Source organism: Coffea eugenioides, chromosome 7, assembly GCF_003713205.1.
Source record: "Coffea eugenioides isolate CCC68of chromosome 7, Ceug_1.0, whole genome shotgun sequence".
In the NCBI taxonomy this organism is placed as follows: Eukaryota; Viridiplantae; Streptophyta; class Magnoliopsida; order Gentianales; family Rubiaceae; genus Coffea; species Coffea eugenioides.
This window is the reverse complement of record NC_040041.1, coordinates 35,557,215-35,581,695: the sequence shown is the minus strand read 5'-3', so window position 1 is coordinate 35,581,695 and position 24,481 is coordinate 35,557,215. Positions and strand designations below refer to the sequence as shown.

General features: G+C 31.9%; 1 protein-coding gene across 1 annotated transcript; it reads right to left on the bottom strand.

Moving 5' to 3' along the window:
* Positions 1 to 16,238: 16,238 nt before the first annotated feature.
* Positions 16,239 to 17,615, bottom strand: LOC113777302 (B3 domain-containing transcription factor VRN1-like). The gene is made up of 4 exons (XM_027322336.1): positions 17,502 to 17,615; positions 16,855 to 17,386; positions 16,588 to 16,757; positions 16,239 to 16,484 (listed from the first exon to the last, which is right to left on the bottom strand). The coding sequence occupies exons 1-4, from the start codon at positions 17,613 to 17,615 to the stop codon at positions 16,239 to 16,241; spliced, it is 1,062 nt and encodes a 353-aa protein (XP_027178137.1).
* Positions 17,616 to 24,481: the final 6,866 nt, after the last annotated feature.

Sequence of the window (24,481 nt, the reverse complement as noted above, 5' to 3'; positions counted from 1 at the left end):
ATCTTTTGCATTTTCTTTATCTTAAAAGCATTTTTAGGACATTAATCGAGATTTAACTTGTCTTCTTTAGCAACAGGGATGTCACCTGATTTATAATTTTGGATACCATATTTTTAAGAATCTTTTCGATATAACCTTTTTGTGATAGTTCAAAAATACCCTGAGAGCGATTCTGGTGTATTTGTAAACTTAACACAAAAGATGTCTCACCAAAGTCTTTCATCTCAAAATTCTTAATTAGAAATCTCTTGATTTCATGCAATAACCCCATATCGTTGTTGGTAAGTAAAATGTCATCAACATACAATATCAGAAAAATATATTTGCTCCCATAGAACTTATGGTATATACAATCATTTACTAAATTTATTTCAAAACCAAATGAGATGATCACTTGATGAAATTTAAAATACCATTGTCAAGATGTTTATTTGAACCCATAGATGAATTTTTTAAATTAACAAACCATATTCTTTGGATCTATCGATATAAAGTTTTTCGATTGTATCATATAGATCGTCTCATTAATGTTACCATTGAGAAATCTATCTTTACATCCATCTGGTGTAACTCAAGATTAAAATGCTCTACTAATGTCATGATAATTCTCAAAGAGTTCTTCGAAGAGACCGGAGAGATGGTTTCTTTATAGTTGATACCTTCTTCAAGACGATTTTTATATTTTTTCATATTATCTTTCGAATCTCTCTTGGTTTTAAATATCAATTTATAACCAATAGATTTCGTTCCTTCTGACAATGGGACAAGATCCAAAACCTTATTACTTTTCATAGATTTAATCTCTTCATTCATGGCATTGATTCATTTTTGAGAATTTGAACTTTTCATGATTTGACAGAAGTTGATTGGACCATCTTTCATCAATCCATCGTAATTCTCATGTTCTTAGAGAAAGATAATATAATCATCTGGCACTACACTTCTCATTTCTCTAGTGAATCTTTTTAATGACACTGGTTCTTGAACATGTAGAGTTTGTTCATCTATAACAGTTTGTTATTTGATATTGTCTTGATTTATTTTGTCATGATTAATGTTAGAAATAAGATCTTGAACAACGACACTCGTAGGAATATTGACATATTCCTCTTCAAAGACAAGGTTTCTAATTGTATCTTCTCCCCCAAACTCGACATCTTCAAAGAACCGAGCGTTTTTCGTCTCGAGAATCGATTTAGTCATGGGATCATAAAACTTGTAATCTCTGCATCTTTCAGAGCATCCAATAAAATAACAACTAACTGTTATTGAATCTAGTTTCTTTTCATTTGGCTTATAAGACCTTATCTCAATTGGACATTTTCAAATATGTAAATGTTTTAAATTAGATTTTTTTCCTGTCTAAATCTTATAAGGGGTTTTGATAGTTATTTTAGTTGTAACTCTATTAAGCATATATACTGCAGTTTTAAGTGTTTCTCCCCAGAGTGATTCTGGTAAGGTAGAATGACATATCATACTTCTTACCATGTCCTTAATCATTCTATTTCATCTTTCAACTACACCATTCATAGTGGGTGAATTTAATATAGTGTATTGTGGAACGATATTGCATTCTTCTAGATATTTACTACATGGTCTTGGACGTTGTTTATGTGAACCGTCATATTTACCATAATACTTGCTACTATAGTCAGATCTGACACTTTTGATTCTTTTGTTGAGTTTGGTTCTCAATTGTAGCGTTAAAAATTTTGAACACGTCCAACGACTGTGATTTTTTAGAAATGAGATATATATAATAATATTTTAAAAATCATTTATAAACGTTATAAAATATGTTGACCATTCCAAATAGATGTAGGAAATAGTCCACAAATATCCGTATGTATAAGCTCTCAGATATCCAAAAACCTATTGATTTCAAATATCCTTTTATTGGTTTGCTTTCCCTTTATATAGTTAACACAACATCAAAATCTGTAAAATTCAAGAGATTGAGAATTTTATTTGACACAATTATTTCAATTCTCTGTCTGGAGATGTGACCTAATCTCTTATGCCATAATGCAGTCGAATTCTCATTGATTAATTTTCTCTTTACTCCTCTAGTACTTAAATGTAGAGATTTATTAAATGAGACAATTGTATCAATTAAATATAAATTATTGTAGTGCATTAAAGAACCAGAACTAACCAATTTTGAATCATGAAATAATTTAAACTTTTCATTTTCAAATGAACAAAAATAACCAAATTTATCCAAAACAGAAATAGAAATCAAATTTCGTCAAAAAAATGGTACAATAAATGTTTCATTAAGATCCAAAATAAAATTTGATCTTTAACAATAATCTAAAAACTCTTATTGTCTCAATTTGAATTGTTTTGTCATCACCTACGTAAATACATTTTTCATTATTTTTAGGCTTTCGACAATTCAGACAATCCTATATAGATGCACTGATGTGAGTTGTTGCACCAGAATCTAACCACCATGTGTACTTAAGTATCGAAATTAAATTAATCTCAGAACAAATCAAATTAAGAAGCATACATTTTTTAGCACATCAAAGGTGATAATTGGTGCAATGTTTCTTTATATGCCCTTCAACTCTACAAAAGAAACAACTATTCTTTTTCAGATCAACCGATTTCTTTTGTTATTTCTTTTGAGGTGTCGTACCTGCAGTTCTTTTTATCCTTCTTTCTTTTATTATTAGTGGTTGAATTCAAATGAGTACTCTCTGTTTGATCTTAGTTTAACATTTTCTCTTCCTCTACATAGTGTGAGATCAGTTCATTTAGAGACTATATCTCCTTTTAATAGTTATAACTCATCTTAAATTGGTTAAACTGTATAGGAAGAAATATTAAAATTAAATGCACTAGTAACTCTTTAGAGAGTATTAACATTAGTGCATTTAACTTAGAAGTAAGATGCGACATCTCTATAATGTACTTTCTGGTATTACCTTTACCACTATATTTCATTGAAATTAGGCATGTCAAGAGCGTACTTATTTCTGGTTTTTCATTCTTGACAAATCTTTTTTCAATGTCCTGAAGGAACTATTTAGTAGTAACTATCGTTTCTGACATTATTTCTTTGAATGTTTCTAGAGCGTCTTTTTTAATGATCATTAAATGCAAGCGATTTGATCTCTCTCACATTTTCTTATTCCTCTTTTCATCAGAGATATTCTGATCTGTAAGAAGTGGAGGAGAATCAACTCTTAACACAAGGTTGAGATCCATTACTCCAAGTACTATTAAGAGATTTTCTTTCCAAAACTTGAAATTTGTGCCATTCAACATAGGAATATTATTGATGTTGGTAATAATATTTGTAAGATCATTCGCAACTGAACAGAAAATATAAAATAATTAAAATAAACTCATATAGACCAAAATAATAATAAATTCAAATGAAGTTAACCTCATCTAAATATACCGATATTCTATTAATATTTTATCTTTGAATAAAAATATTAACTTCTAAATGATATTTTGGCACAGTAATAAACATTGGCAATAATAACATGTCAAACTAAACAATCAAGGACTTATGCCGAGGACTTCAAGAACTTATGTGGCAAGGAAAAGAAACGGCCACTCAAGTTCGGGATTCAAGATATAAACAAATTAAACAATCATGGACAAGTAAACTTGATTCTCGAAACACGTGTCAACTAATCACAGTTTCAACATGTATCTTGTTGGCCGATTTTTCACAAACATCATACATAATTGTTCTTAAAAAAATTACTAAATCCAAATTATTTCTTAATAATCAATCATATCCCCCTCTGATACTATTTGTTGGTGGTTGTTTATATTAACTTTTGGTCAAAACTATCACTTATTAAATTCAAAATATTTATGGTGATTATTAAGAAATAAATTAACAATAAAATTGTGAAAAGCGTACCTGAATTCATGTCGACTAATTGGTACTTGAATCCTCAGAGATTTTTGGGGTGGTCTTTCAGGTCAACACGTATTCGTTAATCCCTTGAGATAGCCCTTTAATTTTTCTCTGGTATCTTTTCTGACGACCGGATATCAGGAAAAAGTTATTTTGTGGTACTAAAAATATGACAATAATAATACATTCCTTCAAAGCTTTCTTCTGCAGATAAACCAAGGAAGTTAACATCAATCAAACTGATCTTTTAGTACATGGTCACTGAAACAAGAGTGAAAAGGGTTCTGTTCAATTAGAGAAACTTAACTACTTCTGACATCTGCATCCAATTTTACAATATTTTACTTTTTTTTGCAAATAGAACATTTTTCCTCATAAATCTGAGATGATTTCCTCTCCTGTTTGCGTAGCATCATGCAGCAGCTGGAATCTTCTCTGAAATTGAACGGAATCATCATTAAATTCCATTCCATCTAATTTCTGGATTGGGCTTCTCCTCCTCCTAGGCGGCTGGTCCCCCTCATGATCATGCATACCATAATCCTCAGTGGCTTCGATATGATATTCAATTTCTGAAGCAGATGGATCGAAGATGATGACATGGAACTGGGAATCTCCAACGTATTTGAACACCAAGAAATGGCATTTCCAATGGAATAATACTTGCAAATTCCCTCCATCCCTTGTATAGCCATGTGCCAAATTCAGTTTGGAGCAACTGTATTGGCCATGAAGCTCCAGTTGGAACCTTCAAAAATCAAAACCACAACCTTCTTCAAACTCTCTCCATAACCTCTCATAAATACGGTTGGAATTCTCTGAATTTCAGATCGTCAACAGCAGAAATGTCACAACTTGCAAGTTAATAACAGTGAAAGAATATAATGTGCTTAAATTTACAAGTATTAATAGACTAGCAATAGCTATTTACTATGCCTTGGTCCACAGGAGAAAGCACAGTTTTGAAGAAATGTGGAAGCTTCTTGGCCTGATGATTGAGGGTCTGGTGGTCTGATCTCTTGCTGCCTCTTTGGTCGGTAGCCATCTATAGATATGTGCCTTCGGATTCCCCGGTGTTTTTTCTGGCAAGACTGGAAATAGGAAGATGAATTGCAGACTAGTTGGCCAAGTTTTCATCAAGACTAGAGTTGTTAATATTCTTACCATGTTACGGATTTGGGGCAGGGACGGTCATCAGGCGGACTGTCCCTAAGCAGTTCACGACCAAGATTTGGCTAAAATAAATTGTACGGTCCAGATCTCATCTTGTATCTCATTTTTAATAACATATGTGGGACCCACAAAATTTTGTTCTAAAATTACACGTTGTTGAAAGTAAATTACACCATGTATAAACAGAGTTACACCGTGTGCAAAATGCACATAACCTTCAAGAACGGTTGCACCTGCAACCGTTCCTGCCCCTGGTCCCTATGTTACGGAGGGGCTCGAGGCTCGGCGATGAATTAGAGAGGACCATAAATATTAGTAGTAGGGCCATCTCAACTGCCCATTTGTAATTAAAGGGATAATAGCAAATGGAACTTCACTTGCTATTTCCGAAGTAAAATTTTTTACATCAAACAGTGGTTAGGAAAGAATTTCTAGAATTTCCCTCACTATCAAGTATAGGTTTGAATTCTGAACCTAACAGACAGGAGTAAGACGTATGTGAGACGGGTGGAATGGTAAAATATAAAACGTCTATGTTTTTTTTTTGGAACTTAATTTACAAAATCAGAGTTCAATTGTAATATAGTGCTTTAGAAGATATAACTAGTTGTTTTACGTTTTAATATGGTATAAAATGTGAACTTAAGGGCAGTCTTATATGTATGCTTCTTAATAGGTTTGTACTTCATTAGTTCCTTGTTAACTCTAACCACTTAAATCAAAAAATGATTGGACAAAGAGCACTATTTAGATAGGTAAAAAGTCATAATAGTTGAAGAAATTTCTAGTATTTGCATCAGTGGCAAATTTATAATGTACATGTCCAATATTATTATATTTTTTATATTTTCTATCTTTCACTTTTCTTGGAAATGAGGCTAAATAGGAAAATTTTGTTTTTCTTGTCCAATTGCCCTCCTTGGTTTAAGCTTTCGTTTTGAGTTCACATTTGAAATGAAGATTATTTGAAACAATTCGTCTTTTAACTACAATAATTTTCTGATATGATATTTGTGAAGTAACAATATAGTTAAAAATATAAAAATACAATAGAGAAACATGTCTAGAGGATCTCCAATTTTTTTTTAAAAAATATTTTCTATCCAAACAATGTTTGTGAAAGATGCACAATAGACGGGAAGATGATCTACATCTATATTATGTACAAAATGAGAGGAAGAGGATTGGGATAAACATCTTTTGTTACTTTTTAAACTTATATTTTTCTTATTCTTACAAAAACTAAGTTTATCCTAACTATCCAATTATATATAACCAACATAATTTTCAGTGCAACTACCAATAGGCATAATTATCAAAATAACTATCAATTCAATAATGGAAATTTCATAAAAAGTAATTTATTGTTCAATTGCACACACATGTCTTGACTCAATCAACCTATCGTGAAAAAGAAAGAAAATTTAGTGGTTCTCACATTTACGTGGCTTTTAGTTACCGTTTAGTTTTGAGGTGAAGTCAAAAGAAAATGACCTAATCTTAAGCATAAGTTATGTATATGGCCTTTTGAGTTGAATAAAAAAAATGGAATTGCCAAAAAGAAAAAAAACTATTATAAAGTTGAGAATGTGATATGAAGTGCAAATAGTTTAGTGACAAAAAAAAAATACTCCATGTGTGACACTTTGAGAGTCTTGTTTTTCTTTTTCATTCGTCCCAAATTATATTTCATCTTCCAATTTAAAAATATAGTTATTTTTTATTTCTTCAAAATATCCTTATTTAATATACGAAAAATCATTTAAAACGTCACTCACATTTTACAAAATGACTTTTTCGGTCGCTCAATTTTAAAAGTGTAATTTTATGTCCCTTATAAATTCACATTGATCAAATTTGGTCTCTACTTAGGTTTTTGGCTAGTTTTTTGTCAAAATCCACATGTGCCTTGCACGTGATTATTTTTGAATGGCAAAATTGTTAAATCATATTTTACGTAATCTGATCTATAGTCTCTCACATTTTATAAAATGAATTTTTTCGTCCCTCCCATTTTACAAAATAAATTTTTTTCATCCCTCACATTTCACAAATTGAATTTTTTCGTTTCTCACATTTTACAAAATAAATTTTTTCATCCCTAATTGATCATGTGTACGAGCAGTTTTTTTAAACTCATGTATATATCTATTTAATTTCACCTTAACAGTAGAAATAGCATATAAAACATCATTTGATTTTACCTGGCGTTTATATCGAATTAAACTTGGATAAAAAAATAAAAAAGAAAAGTTATGACAAAAAGAAGTAAGTGATTGGAATTTTCAAATTTTAAGACAATCACAAGATAAGTAATTTAATTGTTGGTATTAAAGGTGGTGAGTAGAAATTTCAGATTTAAAATGTAATTTATTAGCATGACTATAGAATTTGAATTATGACCCGTTAATTATATGGCCTTATTATACAACTCGATAAATGAATTATTACTAAAAGAGAACAGGCCACAAATATTTGTTAGTTTTAAAACAAAATTATTTTAAACCCTTGTATATATCTATTAAAACAAAATTGTTAGTTTTAAACCCCTGCATATATTTATTAAATGGCGTCTGCACAACTACAGGTAGCTTGTTTAGATGAAATCAAATAGAGATATATTATATGTCATTCATACTGTTTAGGTGAAATCAAACAGATATATATGAGTTTAAATAAAAACTATTCTTACACATTGTCGATGAGAGATGAAAAAATTCATTTTATGAATTGTGTGGGATGAAAAATTTAATTTGTGAAAAGTAAGGAATGAAACAATTCATTTTGTGTAATGTGAGGGACTATGAATTGGATTGTGCAAATTTAATTTGACAATTTTGCTTCTAAAAAATGATCAGGTGCTAGGCATATGGTGAATTTTGACAAAAAATTAGTCGAAAACCTAAATAGGGACCAAATTTGACCGATGTAAATTTGTAAGGGACGTAAAATTATACTTTTAATAGTGAAAGATGAAAAAAATCATTTTACAAAATATAAGGGACATTTTGAACGATTTGCCCTTTAATATGCTTCGTTACTCGAAAATATAGTCTACCTTATTTGATATAGTCAATTTTTCTACTAATAATTACTTTGATATATGTCATGAATGGTGCAATATACCATCATTATTGTTATTGTAATTAATGTAAAACTATAGTGATTGGTGATATTTCTAATATTAATGTAAGGGTATTTTAAAAAAAATTAGACTAGATTTAATTTTTCAATAATGATAACTAATTCTTCTTAAACTAATGTGCGAAAAGACCAAGACTATCAAAGTTGGACGGAACAAGTATGACATCAATAATTTAGTGCCCATCAAGGATATTTCTCCTTTTAATTTTCAGCTATATTATATTTATTTTGTGACGCCCCCACTTCTCCCTAAGGCGAACCAAAGGGTATCCGCGGGACGCCTGCTCAACTCTCGCCAGGACTTACTACAATCCACAATTCAAAAGTTTGAAATACTGCGAATAACTTCAATATATATTCAAAGTACTCCAAAACACTTCATACTTACAAATAGTCATTTCTCAAGCTTAATACAACCCAAAAGAATATTTACTACAGCCATCTGCTGTAATACAACTTAAAGTTTTCCCCAAAAGAAAACAATCTAGCACTATTCACGAGCACTCTTAGTCTCGAACCCTGTTAAGGAAAACAAAAACGTGGAATAAGCTACACAGCCCAGTGAGGTTCCAAGACACTCTAGCAGTTATAATAAATCAAGTAATTTGAGCTTAACACATGAGATAGATAACATGAGATAGTTAACATGAGCTTAAATCAAGGTTGCCCATTGGCACATTAACGTGAGATAGTTATCATTGTACGAGTAATCTGAGTATAACATAAGCATGGTTCAAGGTTGCACCTTGGCACATTAGCATGATACAGTTATCAGTATGCAAAAATAAACACACATTGAAGGATACGGTGTTCCAGTGGAACCATTTCGGTTAACTTCACCTTATAACTCCAGTGATCCCCTCGGTTGTCTGGCCATCACCTTATCCCTCCAGTGGTAGTACTCGAGTATACCGAAACGGTGTTCCAGGGTTCCAACCTACCCGACCGAGTTTAGTCCTGGCTCGAGTAAGTCAGTAACCAAGGGCAGGACCCAGTTCAACTTAGATCTTACAACATGCACAAGTAATCAAGTAAATTGGTGAACGGTAAAAATTTATCCTTTTAGTAGGTCGAGTGAGATAAAGTACACACTCGCCTTAAAACGGTGGTCAATTTTATATGAACATGTAATTTACGATAATCAAGTAATCAAGTAGTCAAGTAATCAAGTAAGCAGATAATCAAGTAAATCAGTAAATGGTAAACGGTAAATCATCTCGGTTAACGGTAAGAATTCATCATTTTCGTAGGTCGCCCATTGGCCATTCCCTACTTTTACCATTTAAGAGTCGAGGAGATTCACTCCAATCGACTTATGCAGCCATAGCATAATCAATCATTGAAACGCTTCATGTAAATATGCATTTCAAGTATTTCATATCGAGTAATTCAAGTATATTTTATTTAAGTGAAAACGAGTGCGGTAATACACATACTCGACTCAAAATGATGGAAAAGCCCATAGGAGCAATTATCGATAGTACTTAACAATTAAATACATAATGACCATGGAGCAAACATGTCATAAAACTATTCAAATCACGTACTCCTATATGGAACACTCACCTATTCAAAACAAGTGAGTAAGTGCTCAAACAAGTGTTTAGGCGTCCGCTTCGAGTTCCTCTTAAAGGTCCCCTTGAGCGCCTGAGCAAGTAATAATTAACTTTACTTAAAATCATGCATTTACCAAGAAGGATGCACACTCAATTATACTAAATCAAAGTTTTAAAAGAAAACTTCAATTCTCTCTACTCGAGATTCAAGAGTGGAGTTTTAAAGTTCGAAGAGAGTCTAACATCGTCCATGAAATCAAGTTCAAAACTTTCAATCTATATCGAGAAAAAAAGTCAAGGTTCCGAAATTGCATTTTCTAAGAAATTGGCAAAATTCAGCTTTGTGTGTCAAACTTAGAAAAATAATATCTTGCATTCAGTAGGTCCAAAAATGGAAAAATTGGTACCGTTGGAAACTAGTTCCGAAGTACTAAAAGTTTCTAGAAGACACTTTTCTAAGATTCAAAATGGAAGACACTCAAATTTTGGCTTAAAGTGGCTGACTTGGACTCCCAAGACAGATTCGGGTTGGTTTTTGGCAAATTTTGGAAATTCGGAAAAATTCACACAATGCGAACTAGCCTCCAAAATTTGGAACTCAATTAGAGTTGCAATCAAAGTTTAAAACAAAACAAACGAAACAAGAATTGAAGTTTTGAAGTTTTGAGCGCCAAGATATAGCAGCTCAAAGTTGGCTAAAAATTCCTCATTGATCAAGAATTTCCAGATTTGAAACATGAACTTTGGGACTTCAGTTGGACATTGAAATAGACTCGGAATGGCACAAAATTTGGCAGTATTACTCTACCATATAAGGGCTATTCCTCTGTCGAATTTTATATAAAAATTCGTTCGGGAAGTCAATTAACAAAGCCACTAAAGTTCCAAGAATTTCCAAGGCAATTCTGCCTTGTACTTCAATTTTCCTTTTTAAAAGCTTTGTTCCACACAATCAACTTCAATTAATTCAAATATTGAAACTAATATTCCATAAACATCCAATAAGCAATTTAGAAGTAATTGACATCAAGGTTTTCAAAATATAGCTTCCCAAATTAGATTTGACCATTCGGCCAAGAGAAAAGGAAAAATTTTCCAGATTCGAAGAGCAATTTTGGGACATCATTTGTATATCAAAATGGTCTTAGATTGACATCAAAATTGGTACAATTTAACTTCCATATGAGAACTACTCCTCTACCAAATTTCATTTGAAAATTCACACGGGAAGGTAGTGAACTAAACTACCAAGGTTCAAGAAATTCCCAAGACCAATCTGTCATTTGCTTCCTTCTTCCTTTCAAACATTTTGCCTAATGAAAACGATTCAAATCTGGTCCATTTATGAAACAAAAGTCTGAGAAACATCTAATATACATTTGGTAAGTGATTGACACCAAAATTTTCAAAATAACAAGTCCCAAACAAGATAGGCCATTGATCAGTCCAAAATGAGGGTTTTCAAGCAATGATGCAGGTCTGTAATTTGGCCATAATTCACTCAATTCAACTCGGAATTGAGCGTGGTCAGTGACGTTGAAAACTATATTCATAAGACTACAATTTATCAGAAGAAATCGTTCTCAAAATCTGTCCACAACTAGCTCACATTTGAGCATCAATTTGCTGCTCAAAACAGAGCTTCCAGTGAATTAGCGAAACGGGACAGTCACGTTCAAACGATTGGTATGGATTACTCAAGTGGAATCAGGACGTGAATTTCATACCGTTGGAAAGCTGGGAATGTCTAGTTTCCAGTACCACAAACGGCACTCGATTTCGACGTCGGAGCAAAAAGTTATAGCTGTTTGAAAAATACTGCTAGTGCAATACGGGAAAAATTCTAGTTTTGGTAAATTTCCGAAATCTCAACATTTACCCATCCAAATCACGTAATTTTTTGATGAAACTTTCTACACAACCTATATTACACATTTACATCAAAATCCAGTCATTTGAACCACAAAAAAATGCACTAAGGGTCACAGCAATGACAAGGGCAGAACGGGTAAAATTTTCCTCTTCACCTCCTTTGAACTTTCTTCAACAATACAACTCATTTCCACTAGATTAAACACTAATCCAACATAAACAACATCAAATCTCATCAAATCAGTCCATCAAGTCCAATGTGAGATTTCATAGAGCCCACTCACAAGATTTATAACCAAACAAAGTTACCCATAAGAAATTATGAACTCATAAATGCTAAACAACTTCCATAAGTTAAGATTTGCAAGGTTGATCGTCACTTACTTTCTTAGATGATTAAGGCAGAAATTTCGGTCCTTTTAGCTCAAGGAAAACCGTGAGAGCAAGCCCCCTTTTCCTAGCTTGAGGTGATCTCCAAGTGGTTAGCAAAGTGTAGTGTGAATTTGAGTTGGTTTGAGCAAGGAATGAAGTAGGAATTTGAAGAGCTCTTTGGTTCCTTTCCTTCCTTGATGGCCGGCTGTTTGGAGCAAGAGAGAGAGAGGTTTTGGCTGCAAATGAAGCTTCCAAGAGAAGCTAAAATGTGTGGCTCTAAATTGGTTCAAAAGTCAACTCTCTTTCCCGCGTGTACGCGCGCGTCTTGTGCTCGATTCCGCTCAAGTTTATTTCACTAGTGCACTAAACTTCTAATGCACTTTCATTCATACTATTATTATTCACTCTTAAGGGTCTAAAAATAAGGGTCTAAAGTCCCTCAATTAATCGCACGCGTAAAAACATGTACTTCCGATTTGTGCGCGATAAAGTGGAATTTCTAATAAATTCTTATAACGATAATATAACTAACTAACACTTGAGCACTTAAACATAAAAATACCCATTTCAAGACTAATGTACAAGTCTCCAATTTTCCAAGCTTATTGTGTTCTCGATTCGATTATTGTCTCCAAACGCGTATTCACTATTCTCACTAAACGAGCTTACCAAAAATTAATTTTTGTAACAAATCATTTTAAAAATACATGTAAGCTATAGTTTCATGTAAATAAGTTTAAAATGGTTGAAATAAATTATTCAGAGAAAACGGGTGAGTAAATAATTAATTAAGCCAAAAAAATAAAATAAAAATAAGAAAATTTCGGGTCCTTACATATTTGTTTCCAGCAGCGTGGACCTATAATTATTAAGTGATAGTAGGATAAATTAAGATAATGAGAATTGCTCAATTGCCAAGTGCAACTTGGTAATTCGGACGTGGAAAGTGCAAACATACGGCTGAAGCTTCCATTTATATCAGGCTTTCAAATTTTTCACTTAACCCCACAACACTTTTTAGGATCCGAATTTTCTCCGCAATAGAGTCCAAAATGATAAATTGGTGAGCACATAATAACGTCCTAAACAAATTTTAAACATCTTAAATAAATTCCCAAAAATAAATTTAAAGTTATTCCACCAATGGAAGAAAGTCATGAAATTTAGGGGATTATAAATTGGGTGGTTTGACTTCTCAGAATAAGTTAACCTCTGTCTTTTGTTTCCTTTAGCTCTTTTATCACATTAAATCTAATACTCTTTGTTTTCATTTTTCTCTTAGTACATTTTCAAAATGATTTAAATCTTTTTGCCTCCCTCTTTATCCTTTTGCTTTTACTCCAATGGTTTTTTTTCTTTTAATTTATTGAACATAAGTCATTTCATTTGATCTACTTTAACATTAGCCTTTAATTGTTTCTACGCTACTGTATGTTGGAATTAACAATTCCGACGGATTTGAATTTGGAATTTACTCGAATTCACATGATGGGAAGACCATTTTTTTAATTCCTTATAAGTCTATTTCTTTTCCTCTTTTCTTTTTTGGCACTACATCTTTTTAATCAAATAAAAGTAATTTATGAATTTGTTGCCATTGAAATTTTATCATTCAATATGATGTAATTTTGGATTGCACAAGAACCACAAGTAGGTGATTTACAGTAGTTTTTCATTTTTTTTTGGAGGATATCTATTTTTTTACAAGTAGATGATTAACTGGATGCAATTTTTAGTTCGTCTTTTGATAGTTATACAAGTTGAAAATACTTAACCAGGTGGTGCTGTATATGAAGGTTGATGCAATGCTTCTTTTTATTCTTTTTATGTTTCCAAATTTTGCACATCCTTGATAACATGATGTATTAAGCTATTCAAGAGTAAGAAAAAGTTTCTTCTGGCACTGGATTCATTAGACTTTTTTTTTAGAATTTAAATCATATAAGGGGCAATTTTTTCTCTAGGTTTGAACTTTTTTGGATTTCAAAAAAAAAAAAACTTATAAAAGATTGATATCAAATATGTCTTTAAATTTCTTCAATTTACTTATTGAGCATTAACAAGTGAAAATCAATAACTACATATTTCATGCTCTGGCTTTTCAATTAATGCAACCTTCATGGTTCATTTGCCAACTTGTAGAAGCAAAATTATTGTTTGAACCTTCTCAGATAAATACTTATAGATTTATCTTTTTTATTCATGTTACTACAAGACTAATAAGGGCTGTCAACGGGCCGGGTCCGGGCCGGAATTCATTATTCCGGATCCGGACCCGAATTACTATACTGGACCCGGATCCGACCCGTTTACCCGACGGGTCTTTTATTCTATGTTCCGGATCCGAATCCGGCGGGTCTCGGATTCGGGTCGGGTCTACCCGAACAAATTTAACAAAATTTATAATTTCTAATAAAAATGAGAAAAAAATATATTTGTAAACTAATTTCTAACTAATGCAAAGAAAAAACCAAATAAGAAAAGAAATCAAATTGACTTTACTCAAATACATCACTCTAATCAAATTATATTGATAAATATATATTTTTTAAATTATTAATTCATTTATATCCGGATCCGGGTCTAATACGGGTCGGAATACTATATTCCGTATCCGACCCGTTTTTTTGTTCGATAAAACGGATCCGGATCCGGGAAACGGAATTAAATCCCTACCCATACCCGCAATAATTTCACGGATTCGGTCCGGATCCGGGTCTAGACCCGACCCGTTGACAGGCCTTTAGACTATAATGTCCAAATTTAGAAATAACATATTTACAATTGCAACTCTTGGGAATTGTGATTTTTTTTTTCTTGTTAATTGAGCATTGAATCATTAGATCATCGCACCTGTTCAATTTGTCTCCAAACGCATAGGATTCACCCAACTTAATTTGTGATTAAGCTTGTAGGATAGGAAAATGAGGAAATAAAACATGACTTTCTTTAATTTCTTAAATTGGAGAATGGATGAGGTTGATTTATAATTAATAAATTATAAGGAAAAATATATTATTTCTTTAATTTTGTAAATTAGAGGATGGACATCCTAAATCTTTCATTACAGAAATATTTTAGTTGCCCAAAAATAATATTTTAGAAGAAGAAAATAATTTGGAAAACAAAGAGAGAGAAGAAAAAAGAAAAATAAAATCAGCATAATAGAGAGGAGTTTTGTCTTGAAGAAAATTAAGTGACACAAACAAAAGGTTAAGAGGTAAACTTGAGAATTAGAACATGCGTTTAGGGGATAAATTATAATTAATCCAAACAGTAATTAGCAAAGTAATCACGACAACTATGTGGTCACTAACCAGATAAAATTCAAAAAATCTCTGTCCATCAAATTTTCGATTTGTTCAAAGGATAGTAGGTCCTTAAATTAATAGTAAATCTGTAACAGATTAGTCACTGGTGATTAAGTGCATATTTAGACCTCCCACTTACCAAAAAAGAAAAAAAGAAAGTGCATATTTTTTGCACCAGTAGCATTTTCTCCTAATCGTCAATGGAAGTTACCATCTTTGGTCCCTTGCACCGGATAAGTAGAAGACTGTGTGGCTCAAGATTGTGAAGGGAAAATTCCCTGTGGCAAATAGAGTTAACCATACAATATAGATGACCATACCGGGATTAATTGTATCCCCTAACGGGCTTAATTTTATAATCGACAAGTTAAAGCTAGAGAAATACAACACTGCAATTATCTTCTTGAATGTGTTAAGCCCTTGCAGTAAAGCAAATAGAGTTAAAAGGGTTGTCCTAAATTCTTCCAATCTGCACTAAAATGTTAAAATGATTTCTTAACTAGTTTTTCCTTTGAATGAATCTTAATGGAGCAGTACACAGAATACCTTAAAGGATACATTATCACATTTTTCTATCAATCTAGTTTTACACCTTTGATTTCCACTCTTACTAGAACATCATTGTACTATCAAACTAGAAGAGACATTTTTTGCATCTGGAAAATGTTGATACAAAAGCATCTGTCACTTGATTACAAACATTCAACAAGAAATTTGCTTTCAGCTATGGCATCAACCAAATAAAAAACTAAAGCAATATAACATGGCCACTGCTGGATCTAGTACTACTAATTTTGGCACTAAAAAATAATTTCTGCTGGTAGTTATAGTCCTAAAGATACTAGTAGTACTCAAAACAAATCCAGCCACAAAACATTGCCATTTACCCGAGTAGAATCAGACAACTTAGATGCATGCTTTTCAATTTCTTCTGTATATAGTGATGATGAAAGTTCGAGAGCCCCTGATCAGTTCGAATACACAAACATCTCCAACCACTAGGTTGTTATCCAGCACAAACTTCTCCCAACCATGTGTAATTTTTGCATTTGTTGTATAAAGAAAACACAGGACAGGCCATGTTTTTGTCCCCTCTGAGACACGAAGGTCCAAATTGCAGTGGTTGTCTTTGGTCAGATGCTCCAAGGCAAAGCTCAGTCGAAGGTTCTGCAAAACAGAGAAACGTAGGTCAATAGTAGCATCCGCTAAATGCGGCAAGCCATTAGGGAGATTACTAGAGGAGCTAAAGCATGATAGCTCGCTAAATTACCAAAGCGCATCTGCTAGTAACATAGGATGGTTGCATGAAACGAATGAAGAAGGGATTCTCAGATGTGAAAGCCTCTGCTCTTTGGTATGACGAAAACTTGTCTTTGTCAATCACTGTTTTAATTTTGGGATTGGAAGACTGAGTACTGAGCGTTGTTTTAAAGCTTTCTTCTGCAGACAAATCAAGCTAATTAACATTGACATCAACATTAATCAAACTAGATCATTAGTATATCATTAGGAAAGTACAATGAAAAAAGTAGTTTACTTGTGGTGACTCTCTGAGATGGATTGACATTTGCATCCAACTTTTCAACATTCTCCTTGTTTATGCAAGCAGAAGCTTTTTCTTCACCAATCTGAGCTGACCTTCCCCCCTGTTTGGCATGGCATGCTGCAGCTGGAATCTCCTCCAAGATTTCAATGGAATCATCATCAGATGCTTTTTCCATTTCATCTGAATTCCGCATTGGGCTTGTTGTCCTCCTCCTTGGCAGCCGGTCCTCATTACCGAGTATAACTCCGCTGTCCTGAGTGGCTTCTAAAGGATACTCAATTTCTGAAGCAGTTAGATCGAATATTATAACATTGAAGAGGGATTTCTCATCGTATCTGAACACCACGAAATAGCATTGCTCAATGGAATAATACTCTGCAAAATCCTTCCACCCTTTATCCAGCCAAGTCCCGGCATCAGTCTGAAGCAAGTCTACTGGCCATGAAGCTCCATTAGGAACCTTCAACCACACAACCTTCTCCAAACTATCTCCATATTTTCTCATAAATGCAGTTGGAATTTTCTAATATTCCCAATCATCAGCAACAGAAATTATTACAAGTTAATATCAGTAAAAGATTATAGTGTGCTAATATTTGGTAATACTTGGTACTATTAGACCAGCAATAGCTACTTACTATGCCTTGGTCCACAGGAGAAAACACAACTTTGAAGAAATGTGGAGACTTCTTGGCCTGATGATTGAGGGTCTGGTGGTATGATCTCTTGTTGCATCTTTGGTTGGTTTCCATGTATAGATAGATGCCTTCTGATTCCTTAGTATTTTTTCCGGCAAGACTGGAAATGGGAAGATGAATCGCAGGCTAGTTGGCCAGGTTTTCTTCAAGACTAGAGTAGTTAATATTCTTACTAAATTCCGGAGGGGCTCGAGGCCAGTGAATTACAAAGGACCATAAATATTAGTTGCAGGGGGCAGCTCAACTGCCCATGTGTAATTGAAGAGAAGGCAGTAAATGGAACGCCACCTGCTATTTCCTAAGTAAAGTTTCTTAGATTTTCGTAATTTTGAGTTTAGGAGTAATTAAATCTATGGATTTTGTTTTTTACTTGCTAAATTCTGTTAGCACAAAAAAAAAAAAAAGCAAAAAATCAAATAGCAGACGCATGTTTGACACATATAAGAAATGTAGGAGAAGAGAAAATTAATAACCACAAACACATAAAGTACCTCCAATTCTCATATTGTGACCAGCATAAACTCTAGATAGAATTGTCTTTACAAATACCAAAACTCTCACTAAATTCTTACATTTGAATTTTGAGTTTAGGAGTAATTAAATCTATGGATTTTTTTTCCTTACTAAATTCTGTTAGCACAAAAAGAAAAGAAAAGAAAAAAATCTTATAGTGGAAGCATATTTTTTGACATAGAAAATGTAGGCGAAGAGAAGTTTAATAATCACAAACATATAAAACACATCTAATTCTGATTTTGAGACTAGCATAAACTCTAGATAGATTTATCTTTACAAATACCAAAAATCTCACTATTCTTTCATAATTTTCCTCACCCTTCTCAGCTGAAAACAATAATTAGACACTTCATATAGTAGCATGCAAGAGTTGAAATTAGGAAACTATTATGACAAGAAACAACTAAATAATTACTCTATACCTTAACTAAATAAACTATTAAAATTGAACTATATTTGAACTTCTAATTTAGAAATAGAAAACAATTACGAAGTTTGGTTTAATTATACCATCAAATTTACCAAATCACAGTTCAGTTGTAATATTGTGCTTTAGATGATTTAGATACTTATTTTACGTTGTAACATTGTATAAAATGTAAATTTAATGCTAATGGCAGTCTTACATGTATGCTCCTTGCTACGTTTGTACTTCATTAGTTCCTTGTCAAATCTGACCAATTAAATCCAAAAATGATTGGACAAAGAGCACTATCTAGAGAGGTATAAATTCTTAATAGTTGAAGTACTAGCACTGTCAACAATCACCGGTTGAAATTTTTAGTATTTTGCATCAGTTGCAAGTTTTTAATGCACACATCCAGTATCATTCTAATTCTTATGTTTCTATCTTTCACTCTCTCCTAGAAATCGGGCTAAATAGGAAAATTTTTTTCTTCTTGACCAATTGCCTCCCTGGTGAAAGCTGTTGGTTTGAGTCCACACTAGGAATGAAGATTATTTGAAACAGTTTGCTTTTTGTTGTAATTATTTTCTGATATGATATTCATAAAGAAAAAATATTGCTAAAAATATAAAAGACAGTAGAGAAACATGTTTAGAGGATCTCCAAAAAGAAAAATTTCTAAATATTTTCCATCCAATAAATGTTCATCAACGATGCGCAATAGGCAGGAAGATCATCTATACTATGTATAGAGTAAGAGGTAGGGATTGAGATAAACATCTTTGGCCACTTTTTAAACTTCTATTTTTATCATCATAAAACTAAACTTTATCCTCACTAATCCAATGACAAATAACCAACATAATTTTCACTGCAACTACCAATAGGCATGACTACCAAGATAACTATCAATCCAATAAAGAAAATTTTATAAAAAAATAATTTATTCTTAAATCATACACACGTTTAGGAAAAGAAATCTATTGTTGTGTCATGACTCAACCAACCTATTTAGGAAAAGAAGAAAATTTAGTAGTTCTCACGTTTACGTGGCTCTTAGTTTTGAGGTTAAGTCAAAAGAAGATGACCTAAACTTAAGTATAAGTCGTGTATATAGCCCTCTGAGTCGAATCAAAAAATGAAATTGTCAAAAAAAAAAAAACACTGTCATCAAGTTGAGAATGTGATCTGAAAAGGCAAATAGTTTAGTGACAAAAAAAAGTATATGATATCAATAATTTAGTGCTGTAGGATATTTCCCCTTTTAATTCTCAGTCATATTATATTTATTTGTCTCTAGCAGCCTGGACCTGTAAAAATTAAATGATAATAGGATGAATTATGATAATGAGAATTGCTCACTTGCCAACCACAACTTGGCAAGTCTGTGTGAAGGAGGTCCAAAGTGCAAACAAACAGCTGAGACTTCCATTTGTATCGAGCTTTCAAATTTCACGCTTAACCCCACAACACTATAAAGGATCCTAATTATCTCCCCTCTGTAGAGTCCAAAATGATGGATTGGGGCCATAAATTTAACTGTAGCACATAATAACATTCTAAATAAATTTTAAACATCTCAAACAAATTCTCAAAAATAAAGTTAAAGTAACTACTCCAATGGGAGAAAGTTATAAAATTGAGGGGATTATAAATTGTGTTGTTAGACTTGTCAAAATAAATTAACTTCTATCTTTTTTTTCCTTTAGCTCTTTTATCACGTTAGATCTAATACTCTTTGTTTTTGTTTTTCTTTTTGCACGTTTTCAAATTGATTTAAATCTTTTTGCCTTTCTGTTTATCATTTTGCTTTTATTCCAATGACTTTTTTTTTTTTTGCCTATTTACAGAATGTAAGTCATTTTATTTGTTCTAATTTTATATTAGCCTTTAATTGTTTCTTTGCTATTGCCTTTTGGGGTTACCAATTCTGTTGGATTTAAATTTGGAATTAACTTGAATCCACATGATGGAAGGCCTTTGTTTTAATTCGTTATAAGTCTATTTTCTTTTCCTCTTTTTCTTTTTTTTGGCACTCATTTTGTTAATCAAATAAAAGTAATTTATGAATTTGTTGCCATCGAAATTTTATCATTCAATATGATGTAATTTTGGATTGCACAGGAAACATTATTGGTTAATTCCACCTCAAGTTGTATAACTATGGGGCTTATTTACAACATATTCAACTTCTCAACTTGCCTTCCGCCTGAGCGTCCTTTTTTTTGGGCTTAGGTATCTATATTTTCTTTTTTGACCAAAGATACTTGAACTTAAAAATAATTGTCGGACGCTTCACCTTCTTTCATCAAACAAAATATAGAAAATAGAGTGTTAGAAACTATTGTTGAAGTGTAAATATCATTTGCTAATGCATGATGAACAAGTGACTTCATGGCTTTGACACTTCGTAACTAAATCAACTTTAAGCATTAAACAATGAAGTAAGGAATGAGGATGCGACAAGTAGATGATTTACAGTAGTTTTTTTTTTCGGTAATTGTGGATATCTACTTTTTTTTACATGAAGGTGATTAGGTAGATGTACTTTTGAGCTCTTCTTTTGATAGTTTTACAAGTTGAAAAATACTTGACCAAGTGGTGGTGTATATGAAGGTTGATGCGATTTCTTTTATTCTTTTTATGTTTCCAAACTATGCATTGTACATCCTTGATAACTTAATGTATAAAGCAATTCAAGAGCAAGAAATGGTTTCTTCTGGCGCCACATTCATTTGACGTTCTTTTTTAAATTATACAAGGGGTAATTTTGATCAACAATTTTTGCAAGTGCATAGGGTCGATCGTAATATTAATTAACCTAAAGTATTCCAGGGATTGAACCCATAGAAATGAATTAATTTTTTCTACTTTAATTATTATGAAAAATAACAAAATGTAAATTCAAAGGGTTGTAATTTCTAACTAAGGAGTAATTAAATCTTGGATATTAGTTTTTTTATTTTTTTAATTATTAATAGTATTAGTTTTGACATTGTACAAAATTTGAATAAACTGATAATGATGCTCTTAATGGTGTTCTTTTCTTAATTATTACTTCTTATTAAAACTTGTATGCTGTGCTAGTTCCTTATTACTTGTGATTAAATCATTTTTAAAAATGTGGAAAAAAATGCTATTTAGCCTAGTTAGTGAAATTTTTATTATACTCATATAATACAAGTTGATATCTAATGATTCAAAAAATAAAAACTTTAGTATTTTGTACATTTTAAAAAATGCTTTGAAATATACTCATATTTTTTTAAATAACCATATAAGAGATGGAATTAACTTTCACTATATTATATTTCATGAATTATATTTTTTTGAAATAATTTTTACAATTTGTCTAAGGATCATGACATATCATCCGAGTTATACATAAAATGCAATGATGCATCGTTATATCAATAAATTTATATTAATACAATAAAGTGACAAACTTTAATAAATTTAGTATCTCATGTACAAAGATAAGAGTTCTAGTTGATATTTTTTGTTTCATTATCTTCAAATAAATTTGTACATTACTATTCATGTTCAAATTTGTTATGCATAGTTTTTCCAAATTTATATCTTTGCGATGGACTTTTAAAATAATTCATATAATATGCATACATATAATATCCAGTATTATACACATTCAATATTTTTTTAACTATGCAATTTAGATAGATTAAAGTTTTAAAAGTTTAAGAATTAATACTATCTACGAATGCCAGTTAAGATTTGTTTACACTAGTAATTTTAGATATATACCATATGTGCATGATTTGAATTTCATATTTGAATTCATATTATTTAACATGATCTAAACCTGTTAGTGTGAAAAAAATTATGCACAGATAGCATATAAAAAAGTTATCCTTTCTTTATACCACACACTTAACTTTATTATTTTTTAAAAAAATTCCATTTTTTCACATTTTCCTAGAATTCAAACTAATAGGAAAACTATTTTCTTCTTGTCTAGTTGCCTCCTTGGCAAAAGGATGTTAGATACCGTGTGTGTTTATGATTATTTGATTTTTTTTATTTAGAAGTGTACATTTTTCTATTTGGGGGATTTGCTCATATGATATTAATGACATAAAAAGAGAGTTGAATAAAGTGGTTAGAGAATCTCCGAAAAGAATTCCACATTAATACTATCCAAACAATCGTTTGGAAAGATTATTAGCATAATTATAGTTGTCTCATGACTCAAAAAAATTTTGGTAGTTCTCACCATGCAAACAATGAGACTCTAGGAAAGGGTTTTTTTTTTTTTTTAGTGACTCTAGGAAAGGGTTGATTTGAATGGTAAGGTGAAAGGGATAGTCACTAGAAGGCTCTTAATGATTGTTTAAAAAAAAAAGTTAAAAAATAACAAGCAACGAGGCTCTTAATAATTGTTCAATTTCGAGGTTAAGTAAAAAAAAAAAAAAACCTAATCTAGGTATAAGCTATGATGTAGCTGTTAGACTTGACTCCAGAATTTAATGGAATTGCCAAAAAAATACTAGTATAAAAATTGAGGACAGAACGAGAATAAATAGTATCAATCGCACCCAAAAGAAAAAATAAAAAAATTCCCCGAACCTGCTCAAAAATCATAGAACAGATCAACAAGGCACATGTTAATATCCTACTATAAAATTGATGGTAAGATGAAGTTGGAAGATTTTTATTACAATGGTTGGCAAGGCAGCAGGTTATATTAGGGCTACAATCGAGCTGAACCCAGTCGAGTTTTGGCCTAATCGAGCCAAGTCTCGACATTATTTCATTGAACTCGAACTCGAGCTCGAAAAAAATAAAAAATAATTATTTTATTTTTTAAAAAATAAATAAAATAATATTTTTTTCTTAATAAATAATAAAATATTAAGGATATATATATGTAATTTTACTATTAAAATTAAAAAATATAAAATATATATATTTAAAATAAAAAAAAATATATATATACTTAAAATAAAAAAAATAAAAAAAATAAATAATATATATATATATATACTCGAGCTCGCGAGCCGAGCTTAATATTTTGAGCTCGAGTTCGAGCTCGATTTCGACTCGAACCAGCTCGAACTCGACTCAAGCTCGATCAATATCGAGCTCGAGTCGAGCTTGACTCGAGCCGCTCGCGAGCGACTCGATTCGTTTGCAGCCCTAGGTTCTATCCTTCTAAACATTGGGCAAGATATTGAAGGCCCTTATTCATGAACTGAATTTTTTGTTTGAAAAAACATAATGATAAAAAAAACAAAACAAAACAAAATCTTTTGTACCTTTTCTTTATCCTTTGATCTTGAAAACCATGTGTGGAATCAAGGAAAAGGATTTAACTAGTATTCACTCGAGTTTAGTGTAGCATCCAATTAGCTATTTCCATCAACAATGATTATGAAGCAATAGAATAGGAGAACGCAGGGGATAAAGCAGGCCAGTTCTTGATTGATAGCTAAAAAGTTAAAATTATCTAAAGAGTATGATACTTGCTACCGAATAACTAACTACACTAAACGAGCAAACAAATTGATGAGAGATATATCTCATTACTTGTTTTTCCTTCCTTTGTCCTTATGGTTTCTTTCTTTATTCAAAACAGCCTATGGTCTCATTTCAACAATAATCATGTAAACACTGGGGAACAATTGATACTCCAGGGGAAATAGGTGAACAAATAAAGAGCTCATATCTCTGCCAAAAGAGGGAAACCAAAAAAGGAAAAAAAAAAAAGAAACAAAACAGTACACATTTCTCACACCCCATATTCCAAAGCTCAAGAAACAACTGTCATGGAGCACAAACAAGTGAGATAAGTAATTGTACATTTAAGCTCACCAAATCAATTGATTTGCTTATTAGCCCTGCCCTTACTAGGGGTGCAATCAAGTCAAGCCGCTCGCGAGTAGCTTGCGAGCAGCTTGGTCAAAAGCTTGGCTCGAGCTACTCGTTACATTCAATGAGTTGAGTTCGAACTCCAAAAATAAATACTCGAGTGCTCGACGAA

Bases quoted from the DNA above. Each gene is read 5' to 3' on its own strand.
- LOC113777302 (XM_027322336.1), bottom strand. From the start codon at position 17,615: ATGGAAACCAACCAAAGATGCAACAAGAGATCATACCACCAGACCCTC. The intron at 16,758-16,854 runs GTAAACTACTTT...ATTTGTCTGCAG, and splicing joins ATCTCAGAGAGTCACCACAA to AAGAAAGCTTTAAAACAACG. The intron at 16,485-16,587 runs GTAATTTAGCGA...TCTGTTTTGCAG, and splicing joins TTACTAGCAGATGCGCTTTG to AACCTTCGACTGAGCTTTGC.